Here is a 16,941-nt window from a genome sequence, read left to right as displayed (position 1 = left end):
GTTGTTCCTTCTCCTACATCGCTTCCAGGTCTTAGAACGACCTCCCCTACACCTAAGCATCAACTCATCGCTTGTAGCCTTCAGGAAGAAACTCAAGACATGGCTATTTGACCAACATGGCTCCCCAACCGTGACTCACAGTTCCATAGTTTCTGGCGACCCCTCTGGTAGACGTGCTTTAGAAGACTGACTGATTGATCGAAATTCCGTCCCATGCGTAAGTAATGGTTTACACACGGAACCTAATTACGAGTTTGTTTCTTATTTAATTTATTAACAGCCCGACTTGTAATCCGGCCATAAGAGACAATTCAGTTTGTAGCATGCACAATATAAACCAGTTATTTTTTACTTGTATTGCAAAAAGATCAAAGCATCTTTTGCCAAGCTAGGGTGGCCGAGCGACTCTGACACTAATTTGCCATTGTGGTCTTTATTTTGACAACTTAAGGAATCCTTGGTGTTGTGATACCAGTCACCTTGTCCAAAAGTACCAGAGTATATTAGTTTGTAAACCCAGAAACATAAACGTGATTTTCTTCTGTGATGTGCAGTCACCTGGTAATCCCACATTAAACCCAGGCGGAACAGAGGACAGAGCAGCAGCTTGACGTGAAGACTTCGTTCATTGTCCTGCTGTGTCCTTGTGGCCAGCAGATGCTACTGCGGAGGTTCAACTGGTCAGCCAAGCACCTTAAGCAGTTATTTAATCGAATGCAGCTCGTGGCCTACAGCTGGATAAAGCAGAGGTATGCGCACTGTACCTAAGGGAGGCAGAAGGGCAGGTGCATGAACTGCCTGTTCTGTCATTTGACAGACACCCTACTGATGTCTTCTAATGAAAAGTGTTTGGCAGACATCTCATTTACTCACCCCATTTGCCTAAGCAGCTTAGGGCCAGATGTATCAAGATTCCGTTTTGCGAATCCTAAATAGCGATTTTTTGCGAATCGCTATTTAGAATTCGCAAAACGGTATGTATGTACAAAATCGCTATTTTTTAGCGATTCCTTATTATTCTTTATTTGTGAATTCGCAATTTGCGAATTCGCAAATAAAGAATAATTTCCAATGCATTCCTATGGGCCAGGAGGCCCAGAGGAATGAGAGTGCAATAATTCTCAAATTGCGAATTCGCAATTTGCTAATCGCAATTTGAGAATTATTTCAAGGGTGCAGGGGTGTCTCAAAGACACCCTGCTGCACCCCTGAAATCTACATGTGTGTGTGCATGTGGCACACATACATGCCGTATGTGTGTCACATGCCACCCTCACAAATGCCAAATAGGGCATTTTTAAAAGAAATCGCAAATTACCACCAACTATAAGTTGGTGGTAATTTGCGATTTCTTAACACAAAATCGCAATTTTAAAATGTTTCATACATATCATTTAAGGAATCGCAAAATTTGCGATTCCTTAAATGCTATGGCAAAACTAAGGAATCCCAATTTTTTGCGATTCCTTAAATTGCGATTATTTCATACATACCAGAAAATGCTAAAATGCCGTTTGCGAGTCGCTAAGGCCGAAATTCAGCGAATTTCGGCCTTTGCGAGTCGCAAAAGCCTTGATACATCTGGCCCTTAGACACTGAAACTTCGCCCTGGCAAATGATTTTTAGAAAATAAAAGCGAAGTTTAAAAATGCAGAAAGAGGAGCTCCCATAGTAATCTGTATTTCAATTAAAGTCATGTCGATCAATACAGAGTCCTCACACTGCAACGCGTTAGGGCCTTTGCCAGAGACTGCGAAGTGCTTCAGAAATGCCACAGTCCAATACAAATATCTGGAATGTCAGAAAGCCATAGGACTCTCGTATCCATACCATGTACATGTGCAAGCACAAACTGAAGCCAGCATACGTTTTGGCGTTGTGATGAAGGACGTGGTTGACCCACAGCTGTTCGACACACCACAGTTGCATTGGTCGCTAGTTAGGGTTTCAGTTCACAGCTAGTCCAAATTGAATTGTGCTGAGATTTGGTTTCAGCATGCAGCAAAGCAGGGTGTGCAGTGATTGCATTGCCCTTTTGTTCCTGGTTGAGTCGTCGGCTTGTCCCTCCTGAAGGATTGCATGAATTAAAAACTGTGGCGGGGAGGAGCGGGGGAGGAATTATCTCGACTGATGTCAGACCCTGCTGGCACTGGGACTACATGGCTGACATTTGGCAAATTACCTCTACAAATCTCTTCTCTGAAATTTGCACGGTGGTATATTGTAAATTGACAGAAGGAGTCTTTGGCCCAATGGCCCGAGAAGCAAAAAGGAGTGGATTGCAGAAGGCGGCGGGTGTTGCCTCTTTTCTGCATGTAACCTGGACGAATCTCTAAATGTAATGAGTGTGTGCTTATAGAAACACAGCAATATCGGATTATAGTCTTAATTAGATCTCATGTCTTGCTTTGCAGGATTCTGGGTCTCCACATTCGAGGGATCGAGGAGCACAGCCGCTCTATGCGGGATGGTCTGTTTCACGAAAGCGAGAGCATCGTCAAGATAAACAGCGTGGACCTGACCGACCGAAGCTTTGCACAGTAAGCCTTGCCTGCAGAAATGTATTACTAGCTCAGGTACTCCATGGATTGGTGTGCAGGTTGCTGATTTAGTACATGCAGAACACGTAGACCTATCAGTGCACAGATGCACCACCGTAAATTCTTACAACCAAGTAGTTACTAGACACAGACCTGTTGCAAGCTTTGTTGGGCTTTAGACTGAGTGTGACATAACCAATGTCATTTACAGTTCCATTTGGAGCCAAATGCACTGTAAAGTTGTTATACAAGGGTACTTTTAATTTGGTCTATACCCACAGGTTTGTAGTTTTCTCACCATTTGCAGGTTTTTGCAACAGCAGATTCAGTGACAAGTTCTCAAAGAAATGCCATCACACATATGACACAGACGTGCTCCGGGCACAAACAAGGACAATGTGCCCCTTTATGGTGAATGTACTGCCCCCAGGGCAGCCGCGAACTTGCGCGGTCCGGTGTGCAACACATTCATGTGAAACATGGAGCAGCTGCTTGCAGCAGCTCTGTGTTTTCACAATGCAGGCGGCACCCCACCTGCACTTTTAAAGGGAATGTCTGGGCGGGCTATAGGTCCTGCTTTCTCCCCTCCAGAGGGCTGCTCTCAGGGGGCGAGGGCTTCTTTGCCTCTGCGTCCGAGTCTGTATTAGGTGTTCACACCTTATTTTTGTAGCACCTATTTATTTTGTTGATCTCCGGGAAAACGTTTGTATTCTATTACTCAGCACAATCACTGGTTCTCTTTCTCTTTAAATGATTCCTTTCTAACAGCAATCTTTTTGGTTTGTGCTATGATGTGATCCTGGCACATATAACAATTTTTTGATACCCCTTTGTTGACTTAAATTTTTTTAATTGTATTTCCTATCGGACGCTCTGGTATCCATTATTGTTTGTCCTGATGATGACCATCAAATTCTGATATGGTTGAAACGTCGTCGACGCCTACATGTGGCCCTGATTGATGAGGATGCATTTTTGTTAGGGATATCACTTGTTTAAAATACTTCTCTATTCTTTTCTTCTTTTTTTCCTCTGTTCTTTCTCTCTTTGGCACTTTAATTTTGTATCTCACACCTTATATGAGATTTAACTTGAACCTTCATTAGCATTCGAGTCTGTAATATGGTGCGGGCGCAGAGCCAAAGGAATTCCCTCATTTGCATAGGCCACACCGTATGCAAATGAGGTAACGCTGGTGCATTAAGGGCGCCAGCTCTGTCTGTACTACTGAAGGGGACGCACAACCTCTGCACCCCTTCTGTAATACCAAAGTGCCCTGGGGGCACGCAAGCGGGCGTAAACGCCCATTGCGCCCCCAGGACACTTATTGTCATACGGCCCCTGGAACTGCTCGACTGTGCATTGTGTGGAGGGAGATTCCAGCCCTGCTAACCCTGATGTTTCTTCTTTTCATCTGTATTATTTTAAAGGGCTCAGGATTTATTCCGACAGGCTATGAAATATGAAAATGTCCAGGTCGAAGTGGTACCCCCTGAGAACCGTGAACTGTATGAAAAATGTGTAATTGCTCCACTGGTTTCTTATGGAGATGATGGCGTTCTGAAAACAAAAGTCCCACCTCCTATTCACCTGAAGCCAACCGTGAAGTTTGAAGACTCAAGTGGACGAAACAGCCTGGAGTCTGGCGGGCGGTCATCTCTGCCATCAAGCCGAAGTCCTGAACTTGTGCTGTTGAGCAAGAAGCCAGCTTCCCCGTCGCTCTCTCCTCTTGGTTTTGGCAGCAGCAAAAATGCCAGGAGACTTAGGATAGACCTAAAAAAAGGTAATAATAAAATAAGAAATAATGTACATAGCAATAATATTTGTTTATCAATTAAATGAGTGAGATATATTTAGGGGTGATCTTATTATTGACTGACGATCAAAGCACGCTTACCACCCTGGTAATGCAGCAAGGAGGGTATCTTGTTAAGGGAACAAATAATTCTTTTTTTTCATCACCTACAAATTTTCTATTTTGTTTCATACATACCACCTGAACATGAGTTCTGAAACGTGTCTTGTGTCCCCAGTAACAGTACAGAAGTCCGTTATAGAGTCGTCTGTTGAGGTTAGATCCTTCAGAGCTCTTGCTGCTATATAATACAATTAATTAATTATTTGCTATGGCATTCTCTCTCTGTTGAATGCGAACACATAGATCTTTTCCTCTAATCCAACAGTTGCATATTTTATGTACGGATGCTGTATGGAAAAGCAATGGGAATGTAAATGTACCACCATTTACAAGAGGTTTAACTGGTAAAGCATACAGAATGACATAATCGTTTGCCTTTTGTTTTTAAAAAAAGTTTTAAAGAATAAGTTTACTATGGGAAATTTGAAACAACCCAAAAATACGTAAGAAATAATACTTTAGAATATCATAAAGCAAATGAATAATGTGGAGGAGTAAAGAAAAAGGGGGAAGGATGAGCAAATTCCTATGAATTTTTGTCTTCATAATAAGCATAGGATAAGTAATGAAATATATAACAGAAGGCACATAATAGAAAAATAATATGGTCAGGAGTGGTAAGTCAGGGAGTTTGGAGAACATTTTGAGTGTTGGGTAGGGGTGCAAATGACACGTTTGCAACGTTATCAAGGAACTGTGTAACTGGTGTCCAAAGGGTCTTTCGTTTTGAAACAGGGGGTGCAGGGTTTATATAAGCAGTATCCAATCATGATTATGACTGACTGCGTACCCCATGCTTTAGATGATAATTGCGTTGAGTCTTTCCAATTTCGAGTTAATTGCTGAAAGTCCATTTCGAATATTAGTCCAGTATTTTCACATTTAAAGATACGTTTACTCAGGCATCAGATACACTTCCTAAAAATACATTAGAAATAGGGTAAGGTATAATGTATTGAAATATAGAATTAATCTTGTGCAAAACTTGTGTCCAAAAAGCAAAAACAGAGAGACATGTGAATAGTAAGTGCATCAAATAAGCTTGTTATGTTGAAAAAGTCCAGCAAGTATCCGGAATATTCGGGTTGATCTGATGTATGAATTCTGGTGTCGTCAAAAGTTTATTGTAGATGAAAAAAGTGTTCGCTTTGTTTTTACTGCTCAGGAGGATTTCCTAACTTTAAGCCAACTCTGCTATCAAGTTGATCTGGGTAAAGTGAAGAAGAGATTCCTCTCCCATGCTAATGCTGTAATAAAATTAGGTCTATCAGTAGAAATACATTGTAAGTGTGAATAGATAGTAGAAGCCTTTGGATTTGTATGTAAACGATCAGTGAGAGTATGTGGTGTTAGAGTATGTGAAGAAATTGATTTTAAATGAGTGTATGCTTACACAATTATGTTCTGTAAAGTTGTAAATCAGTTTTGGAAGGTGGCCAGCAGGCCGTACAGTACTGCATCTTGTGAGAAAGAGATAAGGGAGTCCTGTTTAAAAAATTGGTTAACTGAGATTAGCCCTCTAGTCCTCGTTGTCGGCCAATAAATAGGTCTGTTTTTTCACTTGAATATATTGGTTAGGCCAAATGGTAGAATCCAGAAAAGAACGTAAGTCTGTGGGTGAGTGTGAACTAATGGAAGCTAACAATTTACAAGTGTTCCTGAAGATTTCAGTGGAACACTTTTGAGGTTTTTGCATGAATGTTAAGTATTGGCGTAACAAAAAAGGCAACAGGAGTGCACGTTCATGATCCACCCAGAGTGGAATAAATGATAAGGAAGGCTCTATCCAGTGCATGGATTGCTTTAATAAAAAAGATTTATGATATGTGGAGAAATCTGTACAGTTCAGTCCATCTTCAATTTTGGGACATTTTAATTTGGGTACATGCAAGGGTTTTTATTATTCCAAAGAAAGGAAGATAATATTGAATATAATGTTGTGTATGACTTAAGCACAATATTCAAAGGAATATTAGAGATAGTGAAAAGTTTAATGGGAACCAACATCATCTTGATAGTATAAAGTCGACCCCACCATGACAAATGTAGAGGATGCCATCTGCTGATCAATGTAGTTATTTTATGGATGCTGGTATCAATATCAATACAAATGGAAGTGGTGAGGGATTGGGTGAATTGGAGGCCAAGATACGTAAGTTATTTAGATTGGCATTCAAATTTTTAAGAAGTGAAATCATGCTCAAAAGTTAATTTATTTAGGCGTAAAATTATGCCTTTGTCATGGTTCAATTTATATCTTGATACTAAAGCATAAGAGGTAACTGATGACACAAAAGCAGAGAGTGAAGAATGAGGTTGTGATAAAAATAACAAAATTCTCTTCGCATATGCAGCTAATTTAATGTGTTGGGTGTTGAGTGAATCTATGTATGTGTGTATTTTGCCTGATCCTAGACAAATATGACTCTAGAACCAAGATAAAAAGAAAGGACAATCTTGACAAACTCCTCTGCCAAGAGTGAGGTATGAGGAGGTCAATCCATTAGCATAAATGGCAGCTTGGAGAGAAGTATGTAGATAATACCTTAAAGTCCTAATTTTTGGGCCAAAGCCAAACCAAGTGAGGGTCTGGAATAGAAATGTCCAGTTGGCCTGATCAAAAGCCTTTCCGGCATATAAGGCAATAGCAGCATATTCAGACATACCAGCAGATTTGGAAATAATATCAAAGAATAGGCGAGTGTTGTCTTAGAGGTATGTGCCTTTGACAAAACCTGATTGCTCCTTTCCCAAAAGGCCAGTAAAAAGAGGTTCTATCTAGAGGCTAGTGCTTTAGAGAAAATTTTATATTCTAGGATGATCAGATAAATAGGTATATAGTTATTTCAATAATGTAAGTGCTTCCCTTCCTTCTGGGTAAGTCAAATAAGAGTATCTAGAAAATAACCTGATGATATGGAAGAGTTAGTGAAGGTGTGAATAAGGGCACATAGTTTGGGAAGAATTTATTTAGAAAGGCGTATATATAATTCAGCTGTAAACCCGTCTCGTCCTGTAGCTTTGTCCTTTATATTGAGAGAAAGCATTGCAAGGTAAGAGTCTGTAGGTGTAATGTCTGTTTCTAAATTTGAATAATCTATTTGGGTAAAGTCCCGTTTTTGAACAGAGGACAGGTACTGAATATTTCATGAACGAGGGAAGATGTTCCAGTGTGTATAAGTTAGAATAGAATTTCTTACTATGAGCTAAAATGTCTGAGTCCTTATAGTGGGTTGTGTGAGTTTCATTTATAATTGATTCAATGTGCAATTTGTTCTGCCTGATTTTAAGCTAGTTTGTCAATAACTTCCAAGATTTTTTTTCTCCCAAATAGTTCTTAGCACTGGCTTTGAGACGGTAAGACACAACATTTTCAGTAGAGACCTTGTTAAATTGAAGCTTAGCGTTAATGAGTTGTTGTAGTAATTGTTTCATACGAGAGGTATAATAAGGCTTTTAATTTCCATAAAACATTTTTTGTGTGAGAAAAACATCTTTTTTTAGAGACAATCACAACGGAGAATCAAAATGGCGACTTCTTCTGAGGTAATGAAGAGCACCACCTATAATTTGTTATAGGCGCCCTCCTGAGCGCTAAAAACGTTGTGAGGCTGCCACTACACACTATTGCTTCGTAGAGTGCCTTGGCGATAGTCTATGGCCCGGGAGGCTGCGCTGCTCCAAGCGACGTCCCACTGAGCTTCGCAGAGATGCCACCATCTTGCCTGAGCATCAAGCCGCGCCCCTCTTGCCTTTTGCTTTTATTTACCAATTTCCTATGAATTATCAAACAAAAGGTGAAAATAATTCTTTGAAACCCTTTTCATAGGATTGTTTCAAAGAAGCATGAAAGGAATACTATTTGCAGTGTCTAAAGATCATGATCAGACTCACATTTGGTCAGCCTTTGCTAAAAATGTAAATATTTTACCACCAAATTAGTATCAGTTAATGCAATGGCCCTTTAAGGTGATATAAAGCTTACCTTACAAACTGTATGCCTGGGGATGCCAGCAGCACATGTATTGTGGACATATTTATAGTATGCTGCATCATCTCTGCATAACTGGCGGTGCTTTCCAGGAAACACCTTGAACATGTCGGTAGAGACTATCTTGCAAAACAGACTACACACCTTCTTCTGCTTAGACTGTAATTATAAATCGCATAGTGTACTGCGGCATTCACGTGACGTTACACATCTGCTTAAAGCTTAGGAGCAAGTGCTTTAGGAGCAGCATCGCCAACTCATCCCTCTTAGAGTGACATAATAAGACAGCCTACACGTTTTGTAGGAAAATGTATAACAATCATTCACACCCTTTCCAGCACTGCACAGTTTTGGCAACCATTTATCTCCTTAGCAGAGCAGCCACATTATGCCTGTGCATTCGATCACCTCAACAATCTCATCGTTTTCAAGTAATCATTTAAATGAAAATGTGTTCCTGATTATAATGATATTATGAGCAACAGTTAAGTCCTGTAAAACTTAGTGTGCTAGGACATAGTAATGGTATAGGTCGAGGTCCTGTTGCAAAAATATGTCCAACATTCCGTTTTTGGCTGCCTGTTCAGAGCTGATGGTGTTAGGACTGAACTCAATGATACACAAAGAAATCGAAAAATGGCATTGATTCAAGGAGCGAGGGTAGTTTACTTGATGGCATGTGGTGTCTGGAAAAGCAGGAAAAAGACCCACATCATTATGGATTTAAACGTTTTTTTAATCTATTCCGGACTATATGATTAGTATTCAAAATGTGTGCAGCGTATTCAATAAAAACCTGATGCTGCAGGTAAATAAGGATTATTTCACCTGCAGGGAACTATAACAGGATGTGTGCAACTGCAACACGTGTGTATCAGGTTTATAGGCATATAGTACAGCACTTGAATCACTGGGAAACAACAACTAGCTCTTGAATGAAATAGTACCAAGCTATACCACACTCTATGGCAGGGTCACTATGGAGTTTCGTTGTAAATGTGCCCTATTGTAGTTTATGTTTTCACTACCTTTCCTATTGCCCATTAACCCAAGGTCTGTTTCTTTCTAGGTCCGGATGGGCTCGGCTTTACTGTGGTTACCAAAGACTCCTCTGTGCATGGCCCCGGGCCTATATTTGTGAAGAACATTTTGCCAAAAGGAGCTGCAGTAAGAGATGGCAATCTGCAGTCAGGAGACAGAATACTAGAGGTAACATGTTATTGAATTGTTATTTATTATAGCCTTATAGCCCGCCGTAGCATGCTATACCGGCTATTAAAGGCCTGCTGAATCGTTAAAGGCCCGAGCCAAAGGCGAGGGACTTTAACGAGACAGCGGGACTTTAATAGCCAGTATAGCTCTGCTACGAAGGGCTATTAGAACATTCTGCCACTAGAGGGCAGAATGTTCTAACAAATTAAACAAAGGGTTCTCGAAGCTCGAGGGGATATAAATCCCCTTGAGCTTCGAGAAGCCTTTGTAGAACATTGGAATGTTGCTCTGCGGGCCTGTACCGGCCCTCCATTGTCTGCAATGGAGCTCCCAACATTCCAATGTTCTAATATTCGTTATTATGTTTTGTATTTCTGAGAAAGATTTTGACATGCCTTCGAGTTCAATTAAAAACGTATCTATCAACATATCAGTTCTCGTCCAGATAGTAAGTGGCGTTGATGAATCAGTCGTCTCCAATCTGAACTAATATCCTTGAACAACAAACCAAAATAACCTCACTGCCGCTGAAACAGATTGCATGCTGTAGCCTCCATATGTGTAGAAAATGAGCAGCTCGCCACTTTATTATTAACTTTTAGGGAGGGTTTCAACATGAGCGGTTTGGCCAGTCCTTTTCCTAGTCTGTTGTACAGAAAGGAAATCATTCCCTTCAGTTCATCCAATGCAAAACACGATTTTAACCCGTTTACCGCTGCGATAATTTTGCCCCAGTGCGGGGAGTTCTATTATGTGGGCGGGGCTGCGTCGGCCAATGGACGTGCGCAGCGCTACCAAGGTAGTGCTCGCGATGGCTGTTGGCCGACGGCAGCAAGGAAACGGTTAAGTAGTACACTTTTACATGTAGTGCTCGATGTCAAGATCATTTAAAGGGTCAACAAATCCTTTTAACTCGGAGAGAACTTCTTTGGCCATCAGCACACCCCTTGAGCTAGTGGAAATAACACGTTGAGAGACACCCACTCCCCGTCTCCTTTTTGAACTGCTTAAAGGATTTGAATTTTAACTTCTCGGAACAATTGCTTTTCATCCCAAGCCATTTTCTAAATATAAAAACCTTGCGTTTGTAACATTTCAATGAGGACATCAAATGGAGCTTACGTTTATGGCCATGAAGGCTAAAGATGGCTCTGTACATTGTTCTCCCAGAATACCAATCCTAGGATCCAGGATCTTACAGAATGGGTGCAACAGTAAGGGGCCAGGAATGGTTTTCGTTGAGGTCTAAAAATGATCTCAGGCCATGTAGTGAGACGTAGACAAATCCTCAAGTCTTGCCCTCTGTTTTTGTGTGTGTTCTTTTATAAGATCTAGTGTACCCATTAGCTCATCAGTTGTATAGAAGAATCACGCTCCCAGAAAATCATATTGTCAACCCCCTTTGTTTTTTGGTCTAAATAGCATTTCTTTGGATATTCTGAGATTATTTCCTTACCTTTCCTTTCCTTTTCATTTTATTTTATTTCCAAATTAAACCATATAACCCTTTAAAGAAGTAGTCTGGAGGGTTCCAGGAGCAAGATGGCCGCTGACTGGCCGTAACAAGCAGCCGCAACCTTTTCCCTCTCCTTCCCTCATAAATAATTTGGAGCATAGTATGCAGGAATGCTGGTTTCTGTGCTTTTGCTGAAATGTTGGTTATACGGAACTTCGGGGCAAGAAAATACTCAGCACTGGATACCTCAATATTTTGTATCTAGATTGTGCTGCCGTGCGTACAGGGGCAGAATGGCGCTGAGAGGGCCGAAATCGCAGAAAGACCAGAAGGAAACTGTTGACCCTGAAGACGGGCAGAAAGAACCAGCACCAAAGGTATCAGCTTCTTCTTTACGGAGTACGGGACAGCTGCGGAGGCTGGCCGCGAAGAATGCCGAGGGCGCTGATGTTACCTGGAACAGCAAAAATGGGTCGCAGCCTTCTGGACGCGGAGATAAACTTACAATTGCTCCTGCACTTGCTCAGAAGGGGGCTAAGAATTGGCTGGAGAGCGGTGGTAAAATAAAGCAACCTACCCTGTTTGAGTCCTTCGCTGTGGCTCCGTGGAGGTGCCAGGAGCTCTTCTGGCGTGAGAGGACGGGAGCGCTGAGGCAGGTGCTGGTCCGGGGCAGCGGCAGGCAGAGACGGCGGGAAGCCAAACAAAACAGAGCACCAAGCTCACGGATGACCCAGAGGAACTGAGCGCGAAGATGGGCTCGGAGATAGCGCTACAGACATAGGCACGATCTGCAGCCTCTGGCGTGTTGAATGGTGCGAGTGCTGGTTAAGGAGGGATCGCGCTGGCGAGTTCTGGGTAGCTATCTCAAGACTCTGCTAGAGATAAAGGGGAAGCTAATATCATAGACTCACCCGGACCAAACACAGCGATCCAAAGGGCTACAGACTTAAGGCAGATGCAAGATCCAGTGCTGGGTCTAGGGCAGCCCGGTATAGTTCCTGGTTCACCCGAAGATGACTGTTTCTTTTCTGTTAATGAGGATTCTGGATCGACATTTTCTGGTGAGGATAGTCTGTCTGACACAGGCTCTGATTCCCCCTCAGCAGAATCAATTGAAAACTCTTCGGTGCAAAAGGCACCTGCCCCCTCTAAGCGTAAACAGCAGAAAAGTAAACCCAGATCTCGCTCCAAATCTAATGTATTGGTGAGTCCATCGCACGCTGATGCTGCTAAAAAACTAATTTGGGACTATTCAGCTACCTCTCAGCTGTATCATGAAGAGGCTATATCGAATGCACAACAACAGCAAAATGACCCGATTAGCCCTCCACAGTACCCCACAATGGACTTGTTGTATGCTACTTTGAAACAGATGCAGGCGGAAGCTAGCTTAGAAAGCCGGAGGGCGAAGAACGCAACAAAAAAAATTGAGGGCTCCCTCAGGAAAATGAATAAGCTTTATGAGGAAATGGCGCTCAGAGTAACTTATGTGGCAGAAAGGGCTGGGAGGCTTGAGGACAATGTGAATAAGAGGCAGGCGTTTAAGGAAGCGCAAGAAAAGATGACGGAGGATGTCCAGTGGAAGCTCAAGGACTTCGAAAACCGCCAAAGGCGAAACAACATTAGACTTTTAGGCGTGGCAGAAGGAGTTGAAGGACAGGATGCACTAGCTTTTGTCGTCACCTTGTTGAGGGGGGCTTTCCCCGAAATGGGTGTCTGGGACTTTGAGAAGGAGGTCCAGCAAGCACACTGATTTCCCTTGACCCAAAAGAAAAAGTATCTAGCATCCCAATCTGGTAGACCTAGAGCTATTCTTGTTTATGTGGGTAATTACCTCCCTAGGCAGGAGGTTATGGATAAGGTAAAACCTGAGGCCAGATGCTCGTTTGATGGTGCCTCATTTTTCGCTCACCCTGACTTCTGCCACACTACTGTGGAGAGGAGATGGCGATTAAGGCAGTTGATACCTGCCTTTCAGGGTCTGGGATGTGAGGCCTATTTGCTGTATCCGGCGCACCTTAAAGTGTTAGTAAATGGTCAGCTTAGAATGTTGTTTTCTGAGATTAAAGCTCAAGCGTACCTTACAGAACTGAGGGAACAGAGGGGGAAATGAGTGTTCTGCTCTTTGTTGTAATTATGATTTTGGTTATTTCTGGTGGGAGTTAACGTATTATTATTGTATAAATACTCTATAGCATGCTTTTATAATAGAGGCACTGAATGGGATATGGGGGAAGGGTGGCGGGCTGCGGTGAGTTGCGGGCCCAAGCTGTCAGACATAGGTCATGATTGACCTATTTGCCTGTAATGGAGGGGGGGTTACGTGGAGGAGGGTTTGGGGGAGGTTCAGAGGGGTGAGGGGTGAGGGGCCCAGCACAATTTGTTTTTTGGGAAGTGTGGCGAATGCAAGAGGTGGAGCAAGCTAAGAAAATGGATTCAAACTAAAGATGTGGAGAGGATAGGATCTATGAAGAGGAATTTGAGTAGTGGATTGTTGGATAACTGGCTGGGAGAGCAATTTAATGTATTTTAATGACTACACGAATAGTCTCACCGAATGTATGTGGGTTAAATGATCGGTTGAAAAGACAACGAGTCTCTGCACTCCTGAGAACAATGCAAGTAGACATTGTTTGTTTACAAGAGACACATATTGAGGGAGGAAAGGGGTACTTGCTGGAGCAACTTGGGTTTCATCTTATAGCTCACTCTAGGCAGGGGGCCAAAACTAGAGGAGTGGCGATTCTTTCTAGACGAAATTATGTTGTAATTAGGAAAAAATTGGAAGATCTATGGGGTAGATGGGTTTTGGTAGGGTGTATGATAGGTGGTGAGTGGGTTACCCTGGCCTCAATTTATGGATCGACTGAGGACGACCCAGACATATTTGAATTTTTGGATTTAGAGTTAGCTTCATTGCCAGTACCCATTATTCTCTGTGGGGGTTTCAATATAAATGGCGCAGATGGTCTGGGCTTGGAGCCAGGAGATCGATATTCGGGCAGGAAAAAAAGAACGTGCAGAGAGTCTGGCTCAGAATAATTCTTTGGTAGACGCTTGGGCAAAGCTGAAACCTAATGACCCTGGTAACACTTATTATTCTGCCCCACACAGGATCTGTGTTAGGTTGGATTACTTCTTTATTTCTAGTTGCCTATTATCAAGAACCCGAATGGAGAAACTGCCTCAAATTATTTCCGACCATAGCCCAATCATTTTAACATTAGAAGCTACAAATTTGATTAGAAACAAGCGTACTTGGACCTTTGAGCGGGGGTTATTAAAAGATGAAGATTATATCCAGCACATGAAGGATTGGATAAAGGGGTATTGGGAAATTGATAGAGGTAGTACCTCCTTGGGGGTAACTTGGGATGCCTTTAATGCGGGTATCCGTGGGGGAGACATTGAGTTTTAGCTTATATAGACATAGACAGGAGCAGTTGAGGGTTAATAAACTGATTAAAGCAGTAGTGGATGCTGAGGAGGAATTAGTTCGAGCAACAATTTCAAGGGCAGCCTTGGATCAGCAACTTCTTAAAGTTGTAAGCGCTAAGACAGAAGCTGAGGAGAGTATAGCTAGTAAGGCAGCCTCTATTTACTCAGCAAAAAGGGAACAATGCTATGAATTAAGTGAGCATATATTAGCGGTCCGAACAAGGCAGAAAGTGGCTTTAGGGGAGGTTAAAGAGATTTTGGATGATACGGGGGATACTGACAGACTCATGTGGGATCCGCAAGGTTTTTAGGCACTTTTATGCAAGATTATACAATGAAGATCCCCAGAGGGACCACTCGGAAATCAAAGAGTACTTTAGAGCTGTTCCAGTTTCGTCCATATCTGAGGAAGATAGGGAGGAGCTGGATACGCCATTGGCCTCTGAAGAGATTCTGGCAGCTTATATAGTCTCCCTTCGGCTAAAGCTGCGGGCCGGATCACATCCCTATTGAATTTTATAAAATATTTCAGACTGCGATCTCTCCAGATTTAATTCATACAGTACAGCAGGCACGATTAGGGGCCTCGGTTCCGAACTCGAGGGCTGGCGCAGATATAGTGGTGATCCTGAAGAAGGGGAAACCACCTAGAGAACCAGGGTCTTACAGGCCAATAACTTTGATGAACTCTGATGCTAAGATTTTTTCGAAGACAATGGCTCTTAGACTTTGTAAAGTTATTAGTCGAATCATTAGCCCCACTCAGCATGCGTTTATCCCGGGAAGAGGCACTACACAACATGTGAGGAAGGTTATCACTCTTTTTGATGCCATGGAAGTCCCAGGAGATCCTATGGTAGTAATGTTATTGGTCGCCGAAAAGGCATTGACTGGGTCTCCTGGGACTACCTCTGGTCGACATTAGCATGGTTTGGCATCGGAGAGGGATTTATTAAGGCTATCCAGGCGTTATATATAGCTCCTACTGCTCGAATCCGGGTAAACAGGGGTTATACGGCATCTTTACAAATTAAAAGGGGTACGAGGCAGGGCTGCCCATGCTCGCTGTTACTTTTTGCACTTTATAATAACCCCTTACTGCGCAAGCTGGAAGCAAATAAAAAGATACTCCCTATAAAAGCTCATGGTATAGAGAGCAAAAGTCTGGCGTATGCCGATCACGTTGCCATTATTACCCCTAGCCCTTCTGATGCTATAGCTGAGGTGAAGGTGGAGGCTCTGTCTTTTGGGCATGTGTCAGGATATGCTCGAAATGCATCTAAGACCCAGATCATTAAGAATAAAGGGGCGGTGTGTAGCGATACACGAGTAGTGGACTCTGGGGTGTATCTCGGAATTAATATTTTGGCGGATTTGGACAATATTGTGAACAAGAATATTGAGCACATATTGACGAAAGCTAAAAAAGACCTGGATAGGATGCATAACCTCCACTTAACCATAGTAGGGCGTTGCAACATAATTAAAATGCTTTTATGACCTAAGTTCCTTTATCTTTTTAGAGCTATTCCACTTACATTCGTGGCTAAATGGTTTAAGTTGTTAGATCAGATGATTAAGAGGTTTATCTGGGCTCATGGGAAAACCAGAAGGGCTCTACGTTTTATAACATTGCCTAGGGATAGAGGGGGCTATATTATTCAAACTATATTATTGGGTGGCCGCCCTTCAGGGTATGGTTGGGATGCTAGGAGGAGCGACGTTTGACCCTGAGGCTGACTTAGGGTCTATAGACTTGTACTCGCTATTGCTTGGTGGGGAGGCAGAGACTGTCTTTTAAAGTATACAGACCCTAGTTACTTTAAACAAACTAAGTTTAAGACTCTGCGGGCTGCGTATAAGATTTGGGCTTCATTTAAGAAAAAAACTGGATTGGGTAGGTTTAACGCCTACACTAGCTTAGGGGGAAATCACACTTTGCCTTGTGGAAATATTTGTGGATGCTGTTTTTGTTGAATGGGGGCGATGCGGAGTCAGGAAGTTAGGGGATCTGATGGGCACGAATGGGATTTGTTTATTTTCAGATATACGGGGGGTTTTTGGTATTGAAAAGGGAGGGCCTGCCGGGTTTCAGAAAAATAAAATCTTGGATGTTATTGAGGGCAGGGTAGATTGTACAATTCATAGATTCTATGCAGAGCTGATTGCATTAAGAGAGGATGACTTAGGTAAATATCAAAATAAGTGGGCGGAGAAGCTTGAGATAGGACAAGACTGCTTCCTATATTCGTCAGAGTTAGGACGAACTATATTATGCTCTGCGTCGCTACAGGCCCAACATTATCAAACAATTTATTCCCTATATTATACGCCTGCAAGGATTGCGCAGTGGGGAGGTACAACGGGTATTAAATGCCCCCGCTGC

At 42.4% G+C, this 16,941-nt stretch overlaps 1 protein-coding gene across 1 annotated transcript in view; it reads left to right on the top strand.

Annotated features, from left to right (window-relative positions):
* PARD3B (par-3 family cell polarity regulator beta) overlaps positions 1-16,941 on the top strand; it is a 1,965,377-nt gene that overhangs the window by 716,686 nt on the left and 1,231,750 nt on the right. The window contains exons 7-9 of the mRNA XM_086954074.1: positions 2,415-2,540; positions 3,971-4,323; positions 9,519-9,658. Of these exons, the coding sequence (XP_086810200.1) occupies positions 2,415-2,540; positions 3,971-4,323; positions 9,519-9,658 (619 nt within the window). The remainder of the gene's footprint in view (positions 1-2,414; positions 2,541-3,970; positions 4,324-9,518; positions 9,659-16,941) is intronic.

This window comes from Lissotriton vulgaris, chromosome 2_1 (genome assembly GCF_964263255.1).
Source record: "Lissotriton vulgaris chromosome 2_1, aLisVul1.2, whole genome shotgun sequence".
NCBI classification, from domain to species: Eukaryota; Metazoa; Chordata; class Amphibia; order Caudata; family Salamandridae; genus Lissotriton; species Lissotriton vulgaris.
Note: the sequence above shows the minus strand (reverse complement) of the source record. Positions and strands in the feature narration are given on the sequence as shown.